This window comes from Harpia harpyja, chromosome 11, assembly GCF_026419915.1.
Source record: "Harpia harpyja isolate bHarHar1 chromosome 11, bHarHar1 primary haplotype, whole genome shotgun sequence".
Classification (NCBI taxonomy): domain Eukaryota; kingdom Metazoa; phylum Chordata; class Aves; order Accipitriformes; family Accipitridae; genus Harpia; species Harpia harpyja.
In genome coordinates, this window is record NC_068950.1 from 9,465,601 (window position 1) to 9,490,598 (window position 24,998).

Below are 24,998 nucleotides of genomic sequence, written 5' to 3' on the forward strand. Positions count from 1 at the left end.
CCCTTCCCACACTTGCTCCCTGCCTTTCTCCTTCACAGCCCCCCACCCTGCCTGGGGACCATCGGGATGCCAGGGCAGCACTGGCAGGGGATGACCCCTGTACCCACGCTGGGGAACACCCCATCCCATGTGATGGGGCTGCCCAGCACAGGCTGTGTGCCAACCCCCTCCCTGCCATGGGCACCATTTGCAGGGATCCAGCATTTTACCCGCGGTCCCCGCGGCCCCAGCACGGGGAGGGAGTGCCAACGAAACGGGGTCTGCAGCAGTTCTTTACAACAAGGTTTTATTTTTCTTTCCTTTTGACAAAAAACATTGAAGTTGTACGTCGCTGTCAGTTGGTTCAGTTCCCTGTTTGGGTCCAAAGGAGCGTGTTATGTTACAACATCCCACCCCAGTGCCTGGGGGATGAAGGCAGAGCATCTCCCACCCACTCTCCCTCAGCCCCAGGAGCTGCCAGCCCCACACCGGTGGGCTCTGCTCTCTGAGGCCTCATGGGAGGACAGGAGGATGGGGCTGGGACAGCCAGCCTGGAGGGGACAGCGGGGGTCTGTGCTCCGGGGCTGTCTCATCTCCCCACATACCCTCCACGGTCCCTCCAGGAGCTTTGCAGGGCTTCAAGCCCAGTCCCAGCACCAAACTGGGAACTAGTTGTATGCTACTGGTGAATTCATGCCTGGGCAGGCGCTTGTCCTGTGCAGGCAGAGGTTGAAACACATTCCCCCCCTTTTCTCATCCTCCCTCCCATGGTCAAGCCCAGCCAGCAGCCACCCACAGCGAGCACAGTGACAGATCCCCGGTGTCCAGGAGGCGAAGGAGGTGTCCAAAAAGCCACGGACGAGAGATCATACAGCAGCAAAGCAAGTCCAGTGCCTTGAAAAGTGAGACACAGGCTGCAACGGCTCCTCGGGACTGTTTTTCCTCCCCTCTCAGTGTAGTCTTTTATGTGGTTCTCCTGGGGGTTGTTTTTGGTTTCAGAGACGTGCTTTGGAGGTGCCACCTTGTCACCACAGGTCCCTGCCTGCCCTCCCGCTGCGGGAGCAGGACTGCTGCTATTGCAGGAGAGACAGGAGCAGGCCATTTTTGGGCCCCCCCTGGGAAAAAAAAGGGGCTCTGGTTTGCTTCATACGGTTTCTGTACGTTAGTAAAACACAGGTTTTATATGCCAAAAAAGCTCAGGTTCAGACACTGCAGCCCCTTGCCACGTGCAGGTGCACCCTGAGGGGCTCTGCCCCAGCCTGTACCTCTACTGCAGATCATTGCCACACACCGCTTGCTGGCCGCATACTGGGGCCGAGGAAAGAAAAATGCCCAAAGCTTGAAATCCGCAAGAAACGTGCCCCCGCTTTGAGAGCATCCCTCCCTCCCTCCCACCTAACAGGCACAGACACAAAAAGCCGCCTCCTCCCCTCCCCATGGGCTGTTACTCAGAGCCCGGTGTATTGTCAGACACCTTTCTGCATTTAGAAGTAGACGATGCCAGCACCTATATTTAGAGCATGTGCAGCATCGCGTCCCCCAGCCCCCAGCATCACCGCATCCCTGGCCTTGGCCTCGACGCAGTCCCACGCTGCCCGTCAGGCCTGGGTCCCCCAAACTCCAGTACAGGGAGCAATGCTCCAGCAACTTCAGGTTGAAGCCACGAACTGCTCACGGATGGCTGGAAGGGAACAGGCGATGCCCAAAAGGGGACAGGAGATGCCCATGACACCAGCCAGCAGCAGGCACCTTCCCCACAGCTGCACGGGGCACAGCTTGCCCCCAAGCACCTAGATGGGGATGCAGAGGCTGAGCCAGAGCGAAGGAGAAGGCTTCCTGGGAAATTTTTGGATCCTTTGGCAGCTGGAAGTGTCTGTTCAGGAAGCATGGGGCAAGCAGGGACAGCAGAGGTGCCACCCACCAGCAAGGACCGATCAAGACAGTAGGAAGTTTTGGCCCCCTAAGCAAAACCTGCTCCTTGGGTGCGCAGAGGGCAGCTTGACCATTAGAAAGAGGGGGTTTGGTCCAGAATGGAGCCCAGGAGCAGGCAGCCTTTGGAGCTGGTGGGATTTGCTTCTTGCAAAGCAGAGCTCCTCTGGGGAAGCTCACAAAGTGATCGGGGCAGGGGCTGATCTGCACATGCAGGAGTGGGGCAGTTTGTGCCCGTAGCATCTTATGGTTGAGAGAAGACGCGAGTTACCCAGGACCAAAGCAGAGCCTCGCCAGAGCTGCTGCTCAGCCAGCCAGAGGGGCTAGAGAACAGCCCCGAGGACCCAGACCACAACAACCCGCAGTAGAGCAAAGCCATGGGTAGGAGGGAGGGCAGGACGAGGGCTGCGCCGCCTCCCCCTGCCCAGCCCAGTGGGCTGAAGGCCACGTCCAGTCTCCACACACATGGCCATGCCTGGTCCAACCACACTGACCAGACCTCCGGCCTGTGGAGCAAGCCCTTCCCTGAGGCTCCAAAGGCACAGCACCCTCCAGCTCCCCAGAACCACGCTCAGGCTGACGATGGACACAACTTGCAGCAGAAACATGCCGGTGATCGCCAGGGTGAGGCACCCATCACCATAAGGCCACCAGCATCTCCCTGGGCTGACAGGCAAAGCATTGCACCCACGTCCGAGGGTGCGTGCAGATCATTAGAGCTGACAGCACATAATCACCAGATTAATCAATGACCAGCGCTGGAAGGTGGCCCTGTACTTACTGCATTTTCAGGATTTGCAGGAGGCACGAGCCACCTTGCTCACCCCCTGGACCGTGCTCCTCTCCCAAAGCCCTGCTGGCTCTTGGACACCCACGTGCCCCTGTGGCGGGGCCATGGGTTTTGCAAACCCAGCCACCCCCATGGCAGCCCCCCTCCGAAGGGAGTGGCAGGCCCCGGGAGCGGGCAGGGGCCACGGCTCCGGGGGAAACCGAGGCAGGGGAGGTGCCGAAGCTGGGCTCCTCTGCCGGGAGAACAGATCTTAGGGTACCATCACGCACGCACGCACAACATCTTCTCTCCCCTGTGGACATGGGAATCTTCTTTTCCTGGGAAAACACAGCAAAGAGGCCTCTGAGAGGTTTGTCGTCACCCCCTCAGTGCCGAGCAAGCCGTACCCCCAGCCCCATCCTCGTCCCTTGGGCATCCCACTCCTGCGGGCACCGCTCTGCACAGCTGGCAGCAGAGCTGCCCGAAGACCCCTCGCCACGGCCACCTCCAATGGAGAAAATGCAATTCCCACCGCTGGAAACATCTGGGACGGGGCGAGGGGAGCGGGGTGACGTTCCCAATGCTCTGCTACAGCGACGGGTGCACAGCAGCCCCCCACCCCGGGGAGGCTTGGTCCTGCCCCCGCCAAACAGGGTGCGGGTAGTAAAAACCCCAAGGGGCTCCCCAGCATTGTCAGATGACTAAAACAAATCCATGTATGTGTATATCTTTATATATACAGCATATAAATATATATACACACACATACCGTATATACACACACAGGCACACCTAGAGTTCTCCGTATATAAATAAATATATGTTGGTGGGAGACAGGATACATTTGGCAGCACTCAGCCCCCCCACCCTGCTCCCGCCTGCCCCAGTCCAAACCAGTTGGCTTCGGTTTTGCCCCATCCCGGCAGGCAGAGCTACTCTGGTCTGCCTGGTGCACCCCGACCCCTCGGCCCCCCACACCCCGCCATCACACCTCGCCCCTTTTCCGGGCTGGATGAGACCCTCGGGGAAGGAAATTCAAAGCCACAGCAGCACGAGCCCGAGCGACAGAGCAAAGGGGGCCCCTGGTACCCCCTCGCTGGGACTCTCCGGCCTCGGGGAGCAGAAAACCATCAGGATGAGCCTTCCCGGGGGTCCCGCTCCGGGCCGGGAGCGGGGCCGCGTCCGGGGGGGCTCTCACTCGCCCCCCAGCACGCGCGCTCGGCCGGGCCGCTCCGCCGCCCATCAAATGCTTCTCTGTGCAGAAAAAAAAAGTGATAATAATAAATGAAAGTCGACAGATTTTAATTTTTTTTTTGCACAAAGACTTTTTTTTTTCTTTTTTTTTTTTTTTCCCCCTCCGTTCCGGTCGGTTTGGTTTTCTCCTTTTCCCCTGCATTTGGTTTTGGTTTTGTTTCATTCCCAGGCGTGGCGAAGAGCATGCATTGGAGAGGGGCAGGGCGGCGGCGAGGCTGGGGGGGAGCTGAGATGGGGCGGGGGGGGGGGGGCAGCTTCTAGCACTTGTCGTCTTCCTCGGTGTCGCTGAGCACGTCGATGCTGGCCCCGCACATCACGCCCTGCCCTGCCCCTCGCCTCCGCCGCCGGTAGTGCCCGTTGGGCATCTGCCAGCTGTGCCGCAGCGGCGGGGCCGAGCCGATGGTGTTGGAGCGGCCGAGGCTGGTGGCGACGGCCGCCTCGAAGGTGAGCGTCTCCTCCTCACCGCAGTCTGAGGCGTGCGAGTCGTCGTGCAGGGCCAGGTAGGGCTCCGAGATGTAACGTTGCGGGGTGGACTGTCGGCTCTGCTTCCCCGCCGGGGAGCTGGAAGACTCGGTCAGGCCGGCGGCGTTGGGCTCCAGGGTGGAGGAGAGGAGCGGAGAGCCCCCCTCGCTCTCCTCGGCGGGCGGCGAGGCGTCTCCGGCGTGCCGCAGCATGGAGGCGTAGGAAAGGAGGGGACGCGGCTTGGGGGGCACCGGCGGGAGCTGGCGGCGGCCTCGCCGGGGGGTGCTGGTGTCCGAGATGGAGGGGATGGAGCTTTCGCTCAGGGAGCCCGTTCCCTGCAACGCACCAAGACACGCTGGGGAATACAGGGGCGACGGGCAGCGCCGTGCACCCACTCCCCCCCACCCTGAGCCTGGGCTCCCCGGAGCATCCTCCTGCTTGGATGAGGCCTCGCTGCACCCTTGCCTGCCCCATCCCTGCCTCGGGGTCTGCTCCAGGTCATCAAAAGTAAAAAGCACCCGCAAACCCGCTGCAGTAAGAGCTAATGGCTCGCCAGCTGCTGGTCTCTATGAGCAGCATCTCCGTGGGCTTCAAGCACGCTCAAGCACTGGCATCTCCAGGCTTGTGTAGCTGGGACACCTCGACCTTGGCAGGGAGCGGCTGCCAGTGGTGAGAGGATCGGTGTGGAGATCCACCCCCCTCCCCAAATGCTCTGCAGGGTGCCCGAGCAGCCCCAACCTGCTCAGCTCACAGGGAACATGGAGATGCCACCGTAGGGAGGAGAGACAGTGCAGAGCTCCTGGAGTTGGGGCTTATCTTCCCAGTTTCAGCAAGGAGCTTTTTCTACATCTCCCTTTGTTCTTAGGAAGGGGTTTTTGTCACCCACCTGCCTGTTGGGTGTCTGTGACCTGCCCTCGCTGGGTGACCGGGACTCGCGCCGCCGCTCCGGCGAGTCGTCGTGCGCCTGGGGACTCCTCTCCTCAGAGTTGCAGCGGGAGATATCAGGGGACAGCAAGTGCTTGCGCTCTTTGGATCGGCCCCGCTCCCTGCCGCCCGAGCGATGCCCGTCGGACCGGTGGCCTACAGGACACCCCCATCAGTGCCCACCGTCCCCTCCTTAGGAGCTGGGGACACTCGGCTGGGGGGTTTTTTTGGCATTGGTGTGGGATGGGGCCACCCACCCTTGCTCACCCGAGTCAGCGTTGAGGCGCCGGGCGGAGAGCTGGAGCGAGGAGTGGTAGCTGCGCCGGCGGGACTTGTAGGTGTTGTCGCTGCTGCGCTCCATGGAGAACTCATCCAGCCAGGAACTGTTGGTGCGCTTGTCCCGGATGGTGGAAAACGATCGCCGCATCGAGCTGGTGTCTGTCACCACCTGCAAGCAACCCCGGCCGGCCGGGGAGCGAGTTAGCTCTGGGCAGGGCTGGGGGGGACGGCGGTCAAGCAATTACTGGTTTCTCACTGGCATGCCAGCCTCCTGGATGGGGAGATTCAGGGTGGGGGGATGGCCAGCCCAAGCACAGCCCCCCCCAGATAATCTCTGCACAAATCAGGGTGGGAGGAAAGTGGGGTTTAGCTTTTGTGCTTGTGAGCTCCCCTGCCCCAGCCAGCTGGGAACGGTGCTCCACAAGCAAAGCCAGCGACTGTGATTCAAGCCAAGGTGCTGCGTGGCGGGGGAAGAGCAGCAGCACCCCGTCCCGCGTGTGGGGACACAGAGGGTACCAGGCCATTGGCCCCCAGGCTGTCTCAGCACCCCTCCCCAACTTGACAACAGGACTGGAGTGGAGCAAACAGAGACATCGAAGAAGAAATCATTGAGACAGGGGGGATCCTCCAGTGCCCCTCACTTGGTGTTTATTTTCCTGGCTGCTGCCACTTTTCCAGTGGCAGCACTGGTCCTCCTTGATCCTCCTTTATTCCCGCATCCCGTTCCCCGGCACTCGTTCCCTCTCTCCCCACTCATGCTGTTGTCTTATTGTCCCTCTCGTTTCCTATCTCCATTCCGTGCTTCTCCTTTTTACTTTCTCCCCTCCTTCTAGCTTGTCTTCTCACATGTTTTGTGGAAAACATCACCCCCTCCTATATTTGCCTTTGCTTTATTCTAGCAGCTTTCTCCTCTGCAGCCTTGGGCCATTCTCCCTGTCTCCTCTCCTCACACTGTGCCCTTTCTTCTCCCATCCTCTCATTCTGATCATCACCCCTGCTGCCAAATGGCCAATAAAGCCCACGAGGCAAAGCCTCCCTTCATCTTCACACCCCACCAAAGTGCCACAACATGTCACACCAGCACCCGGACCTCTGTGAGAAAGCAGACTCAGAGACTTCACAGCAAAACCGAACCCCATAAGAGCGTCTGTGTCTCTGTGGAGGCTGAGTACAAGACAGAACAACAGAGAAACCAGGCAGACAAACGAGGAGGTGAGATGTGGCCTGGGTTCCCCTGGACAGACGGAGAAGCGTGTGCATTGGGACAACAGAAAAGGAAGGAAAAGGCATTTCATCACCTGGGAGATCATCTGACAGTCGGGCTGGGACTCCTCGGACCTCAGCCAGCACCTGAGGCTGGAGGAAAGGAGGGGTGTCCCATTGCGGGGGGACCCTGCAACCTCCCAGCATGGCCCTGCTCCACCGTGGACCTCCCACATGAGCCAGGAGATCGATTCCCCTGGTTGCTCTCTGCTGCTGGTGTCCCCCATGTAGGGGAACAGCAGCTCTCCTACTTGTGCAGCACCCCAAAGATGGAGAGATGCTCCCGTATCGGGGCACTGGGGAAGCTGTGGGACTTGCTCAGTGCAGAGAGAAGCCCCAGTGTTACCTGGTAGGCTTTGCTTGGACCCGGCACCCGTGGGGGCTTTGCTTGGTTTTACCTGGGGATCCACAGTGAGACGAGGCATGGAGGAGGCCCTCCCAGAGACAGCGTGGTCCTGAGTGTCCACGGGAAGGTAGCTGCCACGGTTAGAGGGCTGCACTCTTTGAAACTCCCTAACCTCTGGCTCCTGGAAATAAACACACAGCCAAGCTCTTGGGATGGGGTTGGAGCAGGGCAGCGTGCTGCTTCTGCCCTGTTTGCAGAGGACAGCCCTGTTTGCTCAACCGGGGCCAGAATTTAAGTGGGCCAAAAAGGGAGTCTAAAACATATCATCCATCACGTCGCCACTGAAAAATAATCTCTGATTCACAATCCATTGCAGGTGAGCCCAGATGTGGTGCTTCAGGCTTGCCTGATGGCCAATTCATCTTGCACCTCTTCAGTGGCAGTGGAAACCCTGCCTAGATCTGGTGATGCCCTGACTGCCCCAGCTTTAACTCCTTCTCCTTTTGCCAGAAGGGGACAAATGTATGGGATTTTTCTCTCTGACCCTGCTTTAAAGGCTTTCTGGCCACATCCCCATTAAAAGAAAGCATGCCACCTGCAGCACCTTTGTGCTTTGGTTAATTCCCAATTTAGGGGACTCTTGTGTGCAGGATGTGGTGTCAAGGAGATGGGCAGGGAGTGACCCTGGAGATCTGGTAGACGGTGACTTTATGGGGAGGGGGGAGTCTCATCTGCCACCTCCCCACCGGCAGGATGGTGCCATGGTCGGGGTGGACGGGGCAGGGGACGCCTGCCTGCGCAGTACACAGCTCACACAGAGTACTACAGACCCCAGGAACATGGACCGGGCTGGAGATGCACAGTGGTACAACACTGCATCCAACAAATGTCGGGGTGGTGCGCAAATGCACACACACAGACATGGAGAGATATATATAGATATGTATATATATACACACACACACAGACAGACACTGCTGCTGCCAGGCGGCATGTGTGTGAGGCCGGAGGGGTGTGCTCCAGTTGGAGACAGTTTGACAACTCAGTTTGGGACTGGGGACACCAGCACTGACAACAAAATGAACATGAATCCGAAAACATCAGATACCATCACTCAGCATGGGGTAACCCACTGAAATGAGTGCTCAGTGGAAAAAAGAGCAGCCTGTGAAGAGAAGGATATTTTACTGCAGGACACCGGACCCCAGTCACAGCTCTTGCCCCAAAAGCACTTGCCACTGCCTGGCCCCACCAGCCAGGGTTGGTCCAGGGATGGCTGCGTCCCCAGTGCCCAGACAGCAGCGAGGGGCCAGAGCCCCAGCTGGGGGACACCTGGGGACGACTGTCCCCTGCTTTGGATCCATGCGTGACCCAGTAGCTGCCATCCCTCCGCTGTGCTCGCGGAGGGGCAGGGAGCAGCGTTTCACCACCATGCCTGCAGCCCCACTCCTCCCCATGCCCACCAGCATCCCTGCTGGGACCGCAGGTGAGTGCCCGCCAGGCAGTGTGTGACTTTACCAGAGACTGGTGCTCCTGGAACTGCCCATGGGCTGGATCCATGCACGCCAGCTGGAAGATCTCCTGCGGTGAGAGTGGGCTCAGCGAGGGGAACCCGCTCCGGCTGCTCCTGCAAAGATGGTCCAGCTTCAGGGAGGCCACAAGCCAGTTGCTGCCGTCACTGGGCATCGCCTCTTCAGCGGCTCAGACCTGGGGAGCCCCTGTGCTTGCCCCCCAGGCTGTTGAGACCCCCAGGGCAAACATCATGTTCCTTGGAGAGCTGAAGTTGTGCCCAGGCAGGAGAGGACACCAGTGCCCCAGGTCACACGGCAGCAGGGGGACATCCCAAGTGCAGTGCCAGCAACTCCTACCATTTCATTCCCACCAGCCAGGGTGCTGGGATCCTCCACGGACCCTGTACCACCCAGGGACCCGCTGCTCAACTGCTCCCGAGGTTCGGGTCCATCCCAGACCCTCCTAGGTAAGAGAGTTTGCACTTAGTGCTGGGATGGTCCTGCAAGAAGAGCATCCATGCAGACACCTGGCCATCCCCCTTAGTTGGTGATGCTGACGCACACCAGCTACCTGGAATCCTGCAAAAGCTTTGTGCTGGGAGCTTTCTGCTCTGGACTGTGTTTCCCCTGCTCTCAGCAGCTCTTTAACCCTCTGTGCATCCCAGTGCCAGCTCCAGAGAACAAAACAAGGGCTGCAGGAACAGAAAAGCAACAGGACCACCTCCCTTCTTCTCAGGGCAATACTCACAGGCCCGAGAGCGTGTCTTGCTGGAGGTAAGGCAGAGCCTTTGCGTTTGAGATGATTTCCTGTGGCAAGGAGGACGGCTCCATGCGCTGGAACATGGGGGCGTTTTTCTGTATTTAGGAAAGGAAGAACCTGAGCCTGTAGGAAATGCAGATGAACATCCAGTGCTTCTCCAACCAAGTCCCTGCCACTTAGGAAGGTGACAGCATGCTCATGTTCACTGTTGGGGGCTGAGGATGCACATACGTGTGCCTTGTATTCACCAAAGCCCAACCTGTACCACCATCCTCATCCCTCAGCTGCATCCCATGCGGCTGGCTGCATGTTTGGTTGGGACGTGGTAAGAAGCAGCGAGGGTGCTCTGAACAACCCCGTCCTGCCCACCGCATGCCCTTGCTGAGCCTCACCTGCTCCTCCAGCTGCTGCCGCTGCTTCTTCGCTTTGCTCTGCTTGTAGTAGTCCATGATCATCATGGCTGCATATATTTTGCCAACAGTCAGGTCAGAGGCTGAGAGCATAAGAGGGAACAAAGTGGGGACACTTGTGTGTTAACCAGTGCTGATCTCGGGACGAGCCTTGCTGTGGGATACTCTTATGACCCTCAAACTCCGTTCAACACCCAGACACTCCACGTGGAGATAAAATGGATGGAGATAGCTTGAAAGCATCATCATAAACCACCAAGACACATATCTTCATCACATCATCATATGTAATGGAGCAAGCGATGCTCAGCCTCCTGCCTTTTATGCTCCAGAGATGATTTACAGGAGACTCTGGGCTTGGCAGGAGTAGATCACTGCAAACAGGGTGTTTTTCAAGAGGGTTCCCAAGCAGCTAGGCAGAGCAAGGCAGAAGCCAGCCTGTAGCAACACAACCCCTTTTCCCACTTCTCCCCCCCGCTGGGGATGGGTCTGACCAGTCCCCAACTCCCTTTGGGAAGAAGCTGCTGCAGGTATGATGGAAACTTGGCAGTGGTGACAGCCCCCACAGAGACTCACTTTTTGGCATGGGTACCAAAAGGTCAAGCATCTTCTGGGACAGGTGAGGCCAAATGGTCAGGATCTCCTTTTGAAGCTCAGAGTCTAACTGCTGCCAATCTGCACCACCTTGAACAGAGGGGGGAAAAAAATGGCCCACATACATCAAGACCTGGCACCAGGGTCCAGCTAAAAACACTGCTTTGCCATCTTGAAGTGACCTTCACAAGCAGCAACCATCTCTCTCTGGGCTGGGAGGGCCATCTTGCATCAGCGAGCCTGGTCTCCTGCTCTCGCAGGGAAACTTTCCTACCATCCCTTCCATCCATATGTGCCTCCATCTCCCCATCCCCTGCCCTCCCACTCAAAGCTGCCATCTTCAAGCTTTGCCTTGGGTCCGTCTCTGCGGCTCCAATCCTACTCCAGCCCACACACACCTGCTGCTGCCCCACTTTCTCTTTTCTGGTGAGCAGATCATGTGCTGGTGAAAGAGCAGCTCCACTTGGTTGAAATCCTCAAATACTTGGTGATGCTGTGCAAGGAGAGCAGAGCTCTCTGGCCAGTGGTGAAGGGGCTTGCTGAGCTTAGGAAGACCCAGGCTCAAAGGGAACTGTCAACACATGTCAAGCGCAGACACCTGAGCCTGGGGCAACTCTGCCGAGCTGTAGGAGACCCAGGTTCAAATTTCTGCTTTATCTAGAGGAGCCTGAACCCAAGGAGCTGTGTCAGCACTGGGCTTTTGCCAATATCTTTCCCTGGGTTGGGTTTTCTTCCAACAGCTGAGCTGTTCCCAGGGGATGTTTTATTGAAAATGGCATGTTTCTGCAGAAAGTTTTTGATCTGATCAATCAGAGCATTTCCAGCAACAACAACAAAGCAGGTTTTCCTGCTCTGAACATCTTATCTTCTCTGAGAGAGAGATTTCTGTTCCCTGGCCTTAGGAAGCCCAGTACACGTGATCTTTTCCCTCCTTGGTTTGGTTTTGTACATGGGGAGGAAGGAGAATTCTCTCTCTCCCCCTTTACACAGTGGACATCAAGCTGTTTCTGTTCTCTAGGAGCAGCTTCTAGTGGAAAACTGGCCACCTCTTCCCTAAAGAAATAGATTTTTTATAGAGAGCGCCCTGTTCAAGGTAATCGCTTCCATCCACATGCCAGGCTCTGGGCAGCCAACCTCAGTTTGGCTGTGATGTCCTCAGCCTGCCCAAAAGATGGGTGCTGGTCACTCTGAAACCTGCCTGGCTCTGTCCCCTCAGTACCCCACCGACCTTACCTTTGGCAATTTTGATGTCCAAGGCTGTGCGTATCAGCGCCATCAAGGTGGAGGTAAAATGGACCGTCATGTCCTCAGCCACAGGCATGTTCATCAGCACCAGTCTCTGCGCAAGAGAGAGAAGAAAACAGCGGACGGAAAACAATATCGAAAAACACATCGACCAGGCTGGAGGAAAATAAATTAAACATTAAACAAAAGGGAAAAATAAATAAAAATTAAAAAATAAAAAGCAACAAAGAGTGTCAAAACAGCACAGCCAAAAAAGAAGGGCAAGGATCACCCCCCCCACCCCCCCCGGCTCCTTCCACCCCAGGACACCGGCTCACTGCCTTCCAGGGCTCCTCCTCCACCCCAGGAACGGCCCCTGAGCCCCCTTCCCCACGGCACCGGGGCTGCCACAGCACCTCCCAGCACTTTTGGGAAGACACGCCTGATCCATCAGGGATGCGGGCATGGGGAATGCTCGGGAAGGGGAGAGGGGGCTCAGGTTTCCGTTCCCGGGTGGTTTGGCTTTCCAGCTCTCAACCCTTCCCACCTGGGGCAGGGGAGAGGAGGGTCCCTAACCTCCAGGGACTTCGCATTGGCTGGATTCCTCTAGCATGCTACATCCTGGCGCTCCCTTTTTGCGTCTTTCAGAGATGAAGTTTGCCAGCACATGCACAGGGTCCAAATTATCCAAGGGTGGGGAAGGGAAGGAGGGGTAGAAAAAGTGCAGAAGGAAAGAGAGAAGGGCAACCAAGGCAGGTTAGACACGCCATGCTCCTTCCCCACCCTGGGCAGGCGGGGTGCAAACTGAAGTGACCAGATCCACTTTCCAGAGAGTATATTTTGCTTTGTGAATACCTTGGGTCATCCCTTCCCTGCCCATTCCTTTTCACCCGGCTTCTCATGTCCTTTCCCTGCCTTCAAGCCTCCCTTTTTCTCCTGGAAAAGTGTGGTGGTGGATGTATGCATGCGTGAACAAATACTTGAGAGCTGGAGAGGGTGGCGGTGCTTTTGCAAGTGTGCAGAAATCCCCACTTTGCTAGCCCTGAATGCTGCTGAAAGGGCTGCGGGCAGCAGCCCGTGGCCAAGAAAAGCTTCAGTTTGCTCCAGACCCGAGCAACACATTGCTCTGTAGCTCCAGGTCTTGTCCTAGCAGCTGCTACCCTCAGCAAAGCCACGCAGCTCCCACCCCGCGTCCTTCAGGGCTTCCCGTGCTCCTGCTCCATGCCTACACAGCTGGGAGCACACTGTGCCTGTGCCGTGAGCCGACTGCCAGCCACCACCACAGGAGGAACAAGGGGGTAAAACTCAGAGACATCTTTTGAAGGCACCTGGCTTTGCCTCGCACAAGCCAGCCTTGGGATAGCTTGTGCCGATGCGCCTGGCTCCTCACACGCTGCAGAGCTGCTCCTACAGAATATGTCCTTGCTGCCCACCCGCTTCCCATCTCCATGGGCTTTAGCCCTGTTTCTGTGCTGGCCGGGACAAGGATGGGTCCAAGCCCAGGGGACAAGCTTGGGTCAGTGAGCTCCTAAGGACTTCTCACCTAATTGCTACAGGGTTGCTTCTCACCTCATCTTCTCCAACCCTCCCGCTTCCACACTATTGCTGACCCTGCCCCTCCTCTTCCACTGGCGTCTTCCACCCCAGAGCTCCCTGGGCTTGCGAGTGACCATGGCAGCGTCACACGCATGGGCAGTGGAGACCAGCCAGCGTGGCCAGGACTCTTCTGAGCACACCAGGCTCCTCAGGAGCGAGCTAAACACGTGTTGGATATCCCCAACGCCTCCCCGGCTCCCCCCAGCCCCACCTCCCGCAGCTCCCTTGAGCTCAGGCTCCTGCTCAGCTCTAGCCCCCGTAGAAGGAAGGGTTGATCTACCTTATAGGCCACTTTGGAAGGACATCTCTTGCCGAGGCCTAGCGGTGGTGACATAAGAGTCAGCATTTCATACATCTCAGTGTAATGGATTCGGCCACTGCTCATGAAGGGGGAAGGGGAGGGAGGGAGATGCAGAGAGAGAGGAGGCATTCCCAGAGAGCAGAAAAACATACAAACAAAAATAGTACAGGAAAACAGGAGAGAAAAAACAAACGGACAAACAGGAAAAGAACAGGAAACCCGTTAATCAAGGCAAATCATACATGAGAGACTGTCCTGATGTGGATTTATAGCACTGCTCACACAGACCCAGGAATGCTGGCAGAAAGCAACTCACCCCTCTCCTCTCTGCTGCTGGCCTCAAGTGCCTGTCTAGCTAGCAGTCTGGGAGTCCTCTGGTCTCGATCCCTTTCCTAAAGCCCTCCAGCAGCCCCCAGCTTGTCCCACAGGTTCCAGGGCTGTGTGCGAGTGGTATAAATCAGATACACAGCACTCAAGCCATGGGTTATTTGAGATAACGGTGGTTTGCACCACAGTGCTCTGTGGCCTCCGTAGCGTCTTCCCTCCCGGGGCGGGGGGCGGGCCTGGGTATTGCTTTGCATTGCCACCTAACCCATAGCCTGAAGGCTGTGTATCCCCAGCTCATAAGGTCTATGCAATTGGGAGGCAGCATCTTGCATAGAAGGCAGTGGGCCAGGGTCACTTGTCAAAGGAAGATGCCCAGTTGCTTCCGTCTGGCTCTGCGGATGGACCACTTTCCCACCATGCACCAATGCAAAAGGCATGCTGAATTGGCTGAAAAAATAAAACTGGGAGGAAAAGTTGTACATGCCATGCTCCCGCCCTGGCTCTCTCCCACATGCGGCTGCAAGTTCCACCAGGTTGGAGTTTAAAGAGTCTCAGCAGAGGCAGCTGTTTGGGCCTTCCAACATTGGGGTTCGTTTGGGTTTCCCAAGGGAGGCAGCTAGGACGGAATCCCCACCTTGCGCTCCACTGCTCTGTAAGGACCTGCCTAGGATTGCTGTGGTGAGGAACGCTACCAAAAATAGGCCACCTGATGACGCCTTGAGCCCTCTGCCAGGCTGAGATATTTGGGCTGCATCTCCCTCTCTGCACATCCAGGAGGCCGCTCAAGTACATCTCCCAGGGATCCTGGGCTTGGCCACCTCTTCTTCCCCTCGTGCCAGGCTTCTGTCCTGCACTGCAACGTTCAGGATGGTTAATGGGAAAGGGCAACCTCACAACAGCAAAGGCATCGACCCTTACAGCTGGGCTGGGAGGATGCTGCTGGAGCAGAACCCGTCTCAGCTGGGATGGCCTGGGGAGAGAGGGCACTGCTGAAAAATTAAGCACTGCCCACAGGATTTTGGCCTCTTTCCTAACCATGCGCTCAGAGCAGTGTGGAAAGGGGAGAAGAAGGTATATCTCCTCTTCTCAGGGGGTACCACTGGTTTGGAAGCAGACCCCTGGCCAAAGAGGCCCCCACCAAGATAAGTCCTGACATTTCAGATATGAACTACAGATGGTGACGACCCGCAACAGGAGCTGTTTGGGGTGCAGGCACAGAACAGGCTGGGCAAGACATCCCCTTTGAGACCTGACACACCCAAGTAGATTGGAAAGAGGATTGATAACACTGGAGACTATTAAGTGGGATGATCAAGAAGAAGAATCCAGGTTCAGGAGTCCATAAGCAGTGTCTTGGCAGAGCTGGATGTGCACTGACTCGACGTGTCTGATGGGGAGAAGTTGACTTCAAAATTTTCATGCTCAAGAACTTTGTGCAAAAAGGAAGCAAGACGGTGATCTTCCACCCACCCTTCCTGGCAGGGGGGATTTTAGTGTACCCAGCACACACCAAACACTGTCCTTCATACGGAGATTCTCTGCACAATAAAGGAGGAATGGATTCCCATGAAAGGAAGAGTTTGCATCAGTAACCAAGAAGGACCGCACGAGAACTGTGCTGTTCTCACAGACAGAACACACACTTTGCTGCTTGTCAGAGCAGAGATCTCAAAGTGTTTTGAGCAGCACAGCAGTGCCCAGAAACCACATCTACATGGAGTGAAGCACAGGAAAGCACATGCAATGTCATCCCTCTGAACAGGATGGCTCCCAAGAGCTGGTCCCAGCACAGGCACATCCTTGATGGGAGATCTGGCCATCTGTCTTGTGTCTGGACGGAGATGTGCCCTGTGGCTATGGCACAGGGTGGCCTGTAAAACTGCCAGGCAGTAATGGCTCGGTTCTGGTGCTCTGAGAGAACCCTGTAATGGAGGAGGAAATCTGGGGGACATCTGTCCTCCTGTGGTTAGGAAATAAGTACTGTGCTGTACCAGGCTGTTAGGAACAGAGCACCAGAACAGCACGTGATGTGAGAGTAGATCCAGTAATAGGAGATGTCTACAGGGACATGAATGTCTCTGGAGCATTCGCCTGACCCATGACCATCTCAAGGGCTACTTCTAGGGGGCAAATGCAATGCCACCTCCTTGGCTCACTTTTGCATGACTGCCAGAAGCAGATGGGTTGAAGAAAGGCAGAGATAGCCCCAAGGAGTGGAGCTGGCTGCCAGGATGCAGTCCCAGCAAGATATGATTACAAGACCTGCTCTCCCCAGCATAAGGGCAGAGCTTGCTGGACTTCCACGTGAAGTCTTCCTGCATGAATGCCCCTTTGTTAGTCCCCCTGTGGATGGCCTAGCAGGTACGCTTCTGTACCATGCTGCACCCCTGTGCAGCATCCCGAATTTGCCCAAGCACCAGCTTTTCTAGAGCAGGCTGTCCACCGCTCCATAAACATGCTGGTGTTTGTTTCTGCAAGTCATCGTTGTGGCATTGCCTGGCAGGATAGGGGTGTGGGATCCAGGAAGCTGAACCTGTGCACTGTGATGTGCAGGGCAGGCTCACCAAACTGAAAGGTGAGCAAGTTGGGTTGGCATTTTGGGATCTGGACCATGGTGGCAAGATGCAATGACCATGTGGGTTTTCTTTCTTCATCAGTTGCCTTTGGGGAATTGTTCCAGGGCAGCAGCAATCCCTGAAAATCTCTCATGTCCTTGAAATACCCCATGCACAGGGAGGAGGAGAGTGAGGTAACACAGGGAAGAGATGGGAATGTTCTCCCTCACATGACAACAGAAGCTGGTTTCACTCTGCCTCCACCTCTCCTTGCGTTTATCCATCTTCACTGCTCTGTCCATCCCACAGAGTCAGCATAAAGCCCAGACTGCTGCAGAGCTCCCTCTTCCCAGGAAGCATTACAGGTACCCTTCTGAGCACCGGGTGATCCAGCTTAGGAGAGCAGCATTTGCCAGTGGAGCCCTGACATCAATCGAGAAAGGCTAGAAATTCCTCCTGAAGGTGTCTTCTGTCTGCAGGGACCTGAGCAAGTGTCCTCAGCAAAGCTGCCATCCTTTGCTAGGCATGCAACAGAGAAGAGTGGAAAGACTGCAAGGAGCCCCTCCTTGAACAGATGAGCCATCTGAGATTCTTGCAAGAAATCTCCTATCCCTAAATACCTCTATAAATGAGATGAACGAGCATCCAGGCCTTGTCTTGCTTCCTCTGCTTTACTGCTGGTGGTCTACTTCAAGATTTCAAATGTGTGCATCATCCCCACAACCAGCTGTGGAGGGTGACAGACCCGTTCCAGGGATGCTGGCTGGAAGAAGTATCTCTGACGTGGCAAGAAGGATGTGGTGGCTACACCATGCTGCACCAAGGAACCCTCTTCCTCTGCAGAGCCAAGATCAAGGACCGGGGGCATCTGAGCTTCCCTCGTACATGTCCTCAGATGCTGTGAGGGATGCAGAGGGAAGAGCAAGTTCTGTGGTTCATCCTTTCATGCCATGGACACAGACATAGGCATCATGGCACCTCAGAGAAGGCAGCAGGTGCACGATTTTGCTCAACTGTCAACCCAAAATAAAATTTAAAAAACCCCATGCAAGTCAGAGAGACACAAGGAGGCCAAGTTGGTGCCATGGACTCACGGTCAGCAGCCAGGACCTTGGCTCAAGCAGAAGGAAAGGAGCTGTTGAGCTCCAGAGATGTGCCCAGGTGCCACCACCTCCCAAAGAGGTCCAGCAAGCTAAGGGCAAGACTAGCAAGAGTCCTGCTCCCCAGAGACATGGTCATGTGTCCTCCAAGTGCCACAGTTGTGGAAGAGTCTCTTGGGTACAGCACAGCGTCGCCCAGGAAGGGGGGTCACCCTGGCCTCCCCTCAGTCCTCACTCTCCAAAACAACGGCAAAGCCCCCAATATCCTCCTGCCTTTGCTCCCCCCTTCCCTCCCCAGGAGCAAACCACATCTAAGCCCCCCAAAAAACTGCTCCCATGTGAGGGCACTCTGAGAACCCAAGCAGGGATGGTGGTATTTGGCCCAGCACTCTTCAGGGGCTCTCTGCACCAACGGAGCTGGGGCAGGGGGCTGGCTGGGGGACGCAATTTGTTGAAACCCACCCCAGGAGGCTCTGAGCCCCCTCCCTGGCCCCACTCATGCCTCCCCTCGAGGGGGACAGCTGCTGGCTCTGGGAGGCCGCGGACCTCTTTAAACTCGAAGGAAAGCAACGTCAGGGTTCCCTCGGGAGGTGCGGTGGCGGTGGAGCGAGGGGAAGGAGGGGTGGATGGTGCGTCCCGTGGCCAGGTTGTGGCGGAGGACTGGGAGGCAAACCTTGCACGCCACCCTGTAGGGGCAGTTCTCTCCTAGGCCCAGAGGAGGCGAGATCACCCGTACTAATTTGTACATATCCTTATACGAGATCCTGCCGCTGCAAAGGAAGCACAGGTGGGTTAATAGGACACTGAGAGGGTGGAGGGGAGGATGGAGAGCTTAACCAGGGGATGCTGGGACCATCTGTGGGGCAAGAGCCCTGGGGGTGCACGGCTCTTCTTCTGGCTCTGTCAGACCCAGAGAGGGGAAAGCTGTGAGCATCAGCTACTGCCTTCTCCACCATGAGTCAGCTCACACTGACTCCTCACACTGACCCATCTTGACACTGGAGAAGGACAGTTTTGGCAGTGAACACCACCCCATCACCCTTCCTTATCGTGCCCCTGGCCGCCTATGCCTGGTGGGAGAGGGCTGGGATTTCAGATGGGGTGAGCCTGGAGCTTGGTTGGGTTCTAGCCACCACGAGCCCTTTTGATGGAGTTGTGACCCATCACACCATCAGAGAGCCTGCCCTCGCATGGCCAACTCTATGGTCCTCACAAGGTCCCAGAGAGGTTGGCAGCTGAGTCACTTGTATCTCCAATATCTGGGGAACCTGAGACGGGGAGAGATAATGTGACCAGCTGGTGACTGGTGGCTGTGGCACTAGCACCTAGGTCTTTTGTGGTCCAGTCTTGTGCTCCGACCACCAGACCATGCTCTGCCAAGGGTACACATTATTAGAAGCAAACCCTCCCATACACACACCCCTTCTCGCCCACAGAAGCACATCTCCCCAGGCTAGGGTGCAGTCATCACAGGATACGGCCCATATCCCTCCTGCACTGGCTGAAATAACAAAGCAGTTGAGGCAGAGAGCTGGCAGGACAGGGTGACTGGGCCATCAGATGCTGAGCTCCCCACTCCGCTCCAGACCAGAGCCCTTTGGGAAGCAGGACCGTGTGGGGTGGAAGTGCTGAGGTGCAGCATGCTGCAGCCTCCTGGGCATCCTTAGACAAGCCTGGAGGGAAACCACGCGAGGAGGCAAAGAATGGCGTTACCATCCTACCCGGCGCTTTTGCCTCTGGTTTCTCCTTGCTCTTCTCCCATCCCCTCTCCGTCGCTGTCCAGAGCTAACCCAACCATCTTGGCAAAACCCATCCCCAAGCCCCCCCAGTGCTGGGCGGTCTCCCTACGAGACCTTCATGTGATGGTCCTGGTGTCAGGATGCAGAACTGCTGTCCTGCTCAGGTGGTGGGACCCGTTCAGATGTACTCACCCATTCCTCACCCAGCAACGGGGGCCAGGACTGTCCCCACAGGCCCAGCACCACCGGGTCCTGCGCATGTCCCCTAACCACTGGCTACATATCATGATGAAAGAGCATGGCTTGCTCAGAAATCAGAGGGGTACATAGCATTGATAGGACAGTTCAGGCATGCTTTTTCAGTGAAGGTCCCAGGCCACCAACACAGGGGGCAAGAGTGAATGAAGTGCCTGGTGTGAAGAAATCCTTCCCAAAAGCCATGGGTGAGAAGCCCCACACCAAGCAGCTGGATGTTTCACTGCTCTCACCTCCTCTCCCTTCTCTAGCTGTCCATCAGGATATCTACTCACCGTACTGACCTCTCCCCCTTGCACAAGGCACAGTTGCCCACTAACAAGCAAACCCACCTGCCCACAGGGACCTTGCACAGCAGCAAGAGTGCTGGAGGAGGCCACGTCAGGAGGAACCTGGCCAGCACTGAGCTGCACAGGGTTGGACAGAAATGGTGGAGGAAATTATGCCAGGAGCTGATGATATTAGGCATAAAAAAAAATCTTGGCTAGAGCTGGTCTCTTGAGGGGCAGGACATTAGCAGTGGAGGCAAAGAGTCTCCAAAGGGAGCATGTGTGGCTGCCAAGGGCTCTCAAGCTAAGATCGCCCACACTCCCAGGCACAGCGGTGGTGGGTCATGGCTCCAAAGAGGCTGTCGCTGGGCTGGGGGAGGGAGGAAGGGGCCACACAAGGCACCCTTGTGGTGCTGGGCCTGAGTGGAAGGCAAACATGTTCCCAGAGCTGCTGAGGGCTCCACACTGCCCTAGGGATGCTCCAGACCGTTCTGGGAGGAGTGGCAGAGAACAAGTCCTCTGCAGCAGCAGCAGGAGCAGAGCCAAAGCCCGGCCACCCAGGGTATGCATGACCGCTTTGAACCCATCCCATTGCCGGGAACAGGCTGCTGCCTGCAAATGGGCGCCCTGTTCACTGGGGTCCTCATTAGCAAGGGCATGAGTGCAGGAAACAAAGTCCTCCCGTCTCTAGAGGGGTGAGCAGGCTGGCCAGCATAAGAACATAATTCCCCAAACCCATTAAGACCCACCATATGTGACTTGGCAGAAGCCCAGCAGATCCCCAGCATCTCCCCATTGCTGGGAACAAGCCACGCTCAGCCCTGCTCTGACAGACAGCTGTGGGTGCTGGGGACCAGGCGATAGAGCTGGTCTCAGGGCAGAGGCACCCAGCTGGTGCATGGGGACAGGGAAGGAGGCTGAGAGGGACCTGCCCACTGGCCGGGGAGGAGAGAAAGAGCAGCAACGTCCAGGACTCAGGATAAACACCATGGCAAACCGTGAACATCACCTAAGATGCCTGTGCCACCAGGCTCTGTAGGAACCAGCTGCTGCCCTTGTAACGACTGCAAGCGAGAGCAGCCCTTCCTTGACTGTCCTGGCATTGCAGCTGGTCTTCAATAGCAGAACAGAAAGACGCCTGTTTAAAACCAGCTCTGAGAGGTTGCTCAGGAGAGAAGGAGCTGGCTACATACCACGCTGCTCTGTCATACTCTGCCCAGATCCGGACAAACTCATCTAGATGGTGAGGTCCCAGGATGGAGGAATCCCGAGTCAGGTATTCAAAATTGTCCATGATGACTGCCACGAACAGGTTGAGCATCTAAATGAAAGGGGAAAAGGCAGAGAGAAAGGAAAGTAGAGGGAGAGAGAGCAGAGAAGGGAAGGGAGAGAGAGAAGGAAGGGTAGTTGCGGGAAGATGGAAGATGGCTGATGACCCTATGGCAGGGGTACAGGTTGGGGGGCTGATGAGAGGGATGCCCAGGTCTCTCAGGGAGGAGGAACTCACCAAGAAAGAGCAGAAGAAGATGAAGGAAACGAAGTAAACGTAGGCCAGGTCAGTGCCGCAGCGCTCGTTCTCATTCTGCCCGGACGTCGCTGTAGTGTCTGGCTCACAGCCTTTGCCCTCCAGGCAGGACAGCATGATCTCCTGCCATGCCTCTCCAGTGGCACTCCTGCGCCCAACACAGCCATACTCAGCAGCTCGTGGTTGCACGGGATGGAGCCGGGGTAGGATGCCCCCAGGAGAAGCCTCACAAGAAGCTGTGCAACCCCCTACCCAAATTAAGCACATCTCCAGCATGCAGAGGAGCAAAACACTGGGTGAGCAGCGACCAAGCTGGACCCACACAAGTGCAGCCATGCCAGGGTGTAGCTCCTGGCACATGGGGCCAACTTCCCCCAGCCAGCTGGTCCAAAGAGCTGGGAGACAGATGTCCTTTTGGGGGCAAGGTGGGGGGAAAAAAGGGGGTTCCTGAGCTCTTGTGGCCATGTGTTGCCCAGCTGCTCTCTAGCACCAAAAACTGACCTCCACCAAACAGCCTGTGGCGAGAACCTGCCCAGCCTGGTTCCTGGCATGCCTGCACCCAAAAACACTGCCAAAGGAGTTTTTTATGGTTACTTACCTGAAGAGGAGCATGAGGGAACCCAGGAAGCTGCGGAAGTTGTTGTGCCGATTAATGTGGCTTTCCTCATCTAGTTTGATATTGCCAAAAACCTATGGGAGGGAGAAAAAAAGTCTCAGTTATTCAGGCAAGAGCTCGGTGGTTGGGGAAGTGGCTGCATGTTCACCTTGGCTCATGGGCACACACCCCTGTGCTGCAGGGACCGATCTTGCCCAAGGTCCATCACTCTCAGCGCAGCCAGCCCCAAAGCAGCTGACGTCCCCCCTCTCTGTGCAATCCCCCATGAAAAAGCACCCCAGCATGGCAAGGAGCTGGCTCTGAGCAGCCATTGGGGAAGGAGACTCTCCTCTCCTCAGGAGGGATTTGCAGTGGGCAGCAAAGGCTGCGAGAGGCTGAGCTGACATGGAAACAGGAGCACAGAGGACCTGGGATCAACCGAGTCCAACCGCTACACATCCACCCCTCTGCTGTGGTACGGGCAGCATCCGAGCACTGCATGGCACCCAGTGGTCCCGAGCATGCTGGAGGCACAGGGACAAGTTGCACCACCCTGGGTGGGTGCTGGGTCACATTCCTGGAAACTCCCGGGAGCTTTTCCCTTGGTGGAGAAACGCTCCATGATGCCGAGGTCAGGCACAGTGGTACAACCAGGGTGGGGAAGGGCACAGTGAGGGAGGGACAGACCGACTGCTAATCCACCACGGACAGCCAGACACCTGGGACTACTGTCCCCAGGGCCGAAAGAGGCAACGAAGCCCCAAATGTGGACAATATCCTAATAATGACCCACAGCCAAGGCCATGGTAGGACATAATGAATGTTCGTACAGTACCTCAAATAGGAAAAATGTGCTGTTATTACTGTTGAATATTTATTCCACTTTCCGTGAACCTAAAAATACACTAACTGCAGAGTATTTTTTCCCTGTACAGGTTTTTTGGAATGTGTAATTGTAGAATATTTTCTGCCTCCAGCTATTTTGCTCAAATAACGCCTACAGACTTTACTGCTTGGGGATTTGTTCACAATGGTGTTAAAAAAAAAAATAAAATAAATCAAATACTACCACACAGCAGGGAGGGGGGCTGAGTCAGTTGGCGGTTGTTTAGCATGGAGAACACCTGGAGCCAGTGCTGAGGTGTGTAGGACAGAGCGGCCAAAACCAGCCACGGGACTCTCGGGGAGGGAGAGAGGGGGTGGAAGAGACTAAACACCAGCGCTGCCAAGCAGCCTGAGTGGGGGGCCACTGCACTGCCTGCTGCATCCCCAAAATCTGCCTGTCCTGGTGGCACACGTCAGGCAATGGCATAGGGTACTGTGGCAGCTCGCTCATCGGGCAGCTCCAGATCCCAAGCATTCATCGTCGAAGATGCTTTGTCAGATCTTCGGCGTGGGATTTAGTCATCGCAGAACCGAGCCAGCCCTGCGGCACATGTGGAGCTGAGGGTGTTAGCTCACGTGCTTCTTATTTACCAGCTGGAGCCTGGAAAGCTCACTTTTCCCATGCTCTGCAGACCTCCCACCATCTGGTAGGTCATTGCAGGTTCCAAAGCACGAGACCCCAAGCAGACCATCAGCAGCACGACTACAACATAAGCCCTTTGCAGGGGGACAAGGTGGATGGTGGGCTAGATCACCACTGTGATCCAGCCATTTGGATTGGAAAGGCAGAAGACTGCTCACCAGGTCCCTCAGGCATGAAATCAATCTCTGGGGGCTGCTAGGGATTTGGAGATAGGGTGTAATTTCTAAATGAAGGGGTGACGATTTGAAAGTGGCTGCCACACAGGATGCCCAACTGAGTCCCCAGGGCCACATCTCTAAGGGTACGAGTTGGGAAGGCAGTTGTGGAGCTTGACTGAACAAGCCCGTGGCAGGTCCCCCAGGGCATGCAGCTCTGCAGCTGCCAAACAAGCTGTTCCACCCTCGGGACCTTCCGGGACACCGTGACCGAGTGAAGCAATGACAGGCAGGCACAAGGCTGGCTGCTGTGCATAATGCTGAGGACGTGCTGGTCCAGCCTGTCCGCGCCAGAGGGATGCACACTGTGCTCACCTGCATCCCAATGATCGCGTAGATGAAGAAAAGCATGGCGATCAAGAGGCAGACGTAGGGGAGGGCCTGCAAGAGAAGCAGATGAGTCATCTCATTTAGCACAGGTCCAGCTCCAGAGGAGTACAAAAAGCACAGTGAGCAGGTAAGCTGTGCCGATCCATCTCTCCTGCAAGCAGCAAGACCTTGGGAACAGCCTGCATTTGGGAGCAGCACCCCAGCACCGTGGCCTGGGAGGAGACCAGGGAACACGTGTCTTACCTTGAAGGACTGCACGAACGTCCAGAGCAGGATGCGGATGGTGTAACCCTGGCGCAGCAGCTTGATGAGCCGAGCAGCCCGGAAGAGCTTCAGGAAGCTCATGTTGAAGCTGCTGGTGTTCACCAGCTGGGAGGAGATGAGAAGGTCAGAGGGAGGCGGGAGCCCCCCACCCCGCAGCGGTACGTCCCGCTGCTCCCAGCCCCTGCTTCACCTTGGTGTCCGTCAGGATGATCTCCGTAATGCTGCCAATGACGGTGATGAAGTCAAAGATGTTCCAGGTGTCCCGGAAATAATTCTGCAAAAGCAAGGAGAGAGGGAACATGGAATTGAGCTCAGGGATGGCAGGTCTGAAAGGCACTGGGCCATGGGCCAAGGCTGCTCATGGACGGCGGCAGCAGAGACCTTGCCGCCCATTTGTATGCAGCCATGGTCAGGAGCACCGTCCTGCATCTGAGACGGTGACAGACGTGAGCGTGTCTGCAGTGAGCAGCTTCTCCTGGGAGATGACTCACGCATCCAACAGGCCACCCTGGTGAACAGGAGCAGGAGAAGTGGCCATAGTCAGCCCTGGTCAGGCTACAACAGCTCATCAGGCCGACCCTCACAGCCATGAGGCTGCTTTGCCCTCCTCTTTGTGGGCACCCGGACCCACCTCAGCCCTGCTGTTTGTGCAGCAGCTGGTGCAAGACCGGACTTGACCATGGCTGGTGCCACTG

At 56.5% G+C, this 24,998-nt stretch overlaps 1 protein-coding gene across 2 annotated transcripts in view; it reads right to left on the reverse strand.

Annotated features, from left to right (window-relative positions):
- Nucleotides 1-269: 269 nt before the first annotated feature.
- CACNA1E (calcium voltage-gated channel subunit alpha1 E) overlaps nt 270-24,998 on the reverse strand; it is a 146,350-nt gene continuing 121,621 nt past the window's right edge. The window contains exons 34-49 of one of the 2 annotated variants that reach the window (XM_052801158.1): nt 24,494-24,577; nt 24,283-24,408; nt 24,025-24,090; nt 21,970-22,061; nt 21,354-21,519; nt 21,040-21,167; nt 18,257-18,353; nt 11,714-11,819; nt 10,463-10,570; nt 9,869-9,969; nt 9,465-9,571; nt 8,724-8,832; nt 7,258-7,386; nt 5,585-5,765; nt 5,280-5,473; nt 270-4,728 (exon numbers count right to left, since the gene is read on the reverse strand). In XM_052801158.1, the coding sequence (XP_052657118.1) occupies nt 4,189-4,728; nt 5,280-5,473; nt 5,585-5,765; nt 7,258-7,386; nt 8,724-8,832; nt 9,465-9,571; nt 9,869-9,969; nt 10,463-10,570; nt 11,714-11,819; nt 18,257-18,353; nt 21,040-21,167; nt 21,354-21,519; nt 21,970-22,061; nt 24,025-24,090; nt 24,283-24,408; nt 24,494-24,577 (2,334 nt within the window). In that variant the 3' untranslated portion in view covers nt 270-4,188. The remainder of the gene's footprint in view (nt 4,729-5,279; nt 5,474-5,584; nt 5,766-7,257; nt 7,387-8,723; nt 8,833-9,464; nt 9,572-9,868; nt 9,970-10,462; nt 10,571-11,713; nt 11,820-18,256; nt 18,354-21,039; nt 21,168-21,353; nt 21,520-21,969; nt 22,062-24,024; nt 24,091-24,282; nt 24,409-24,493; nt 24,578-24,998) is intronic. The other variant, XM_052801159.1, reaches the window with a different exon arrangement.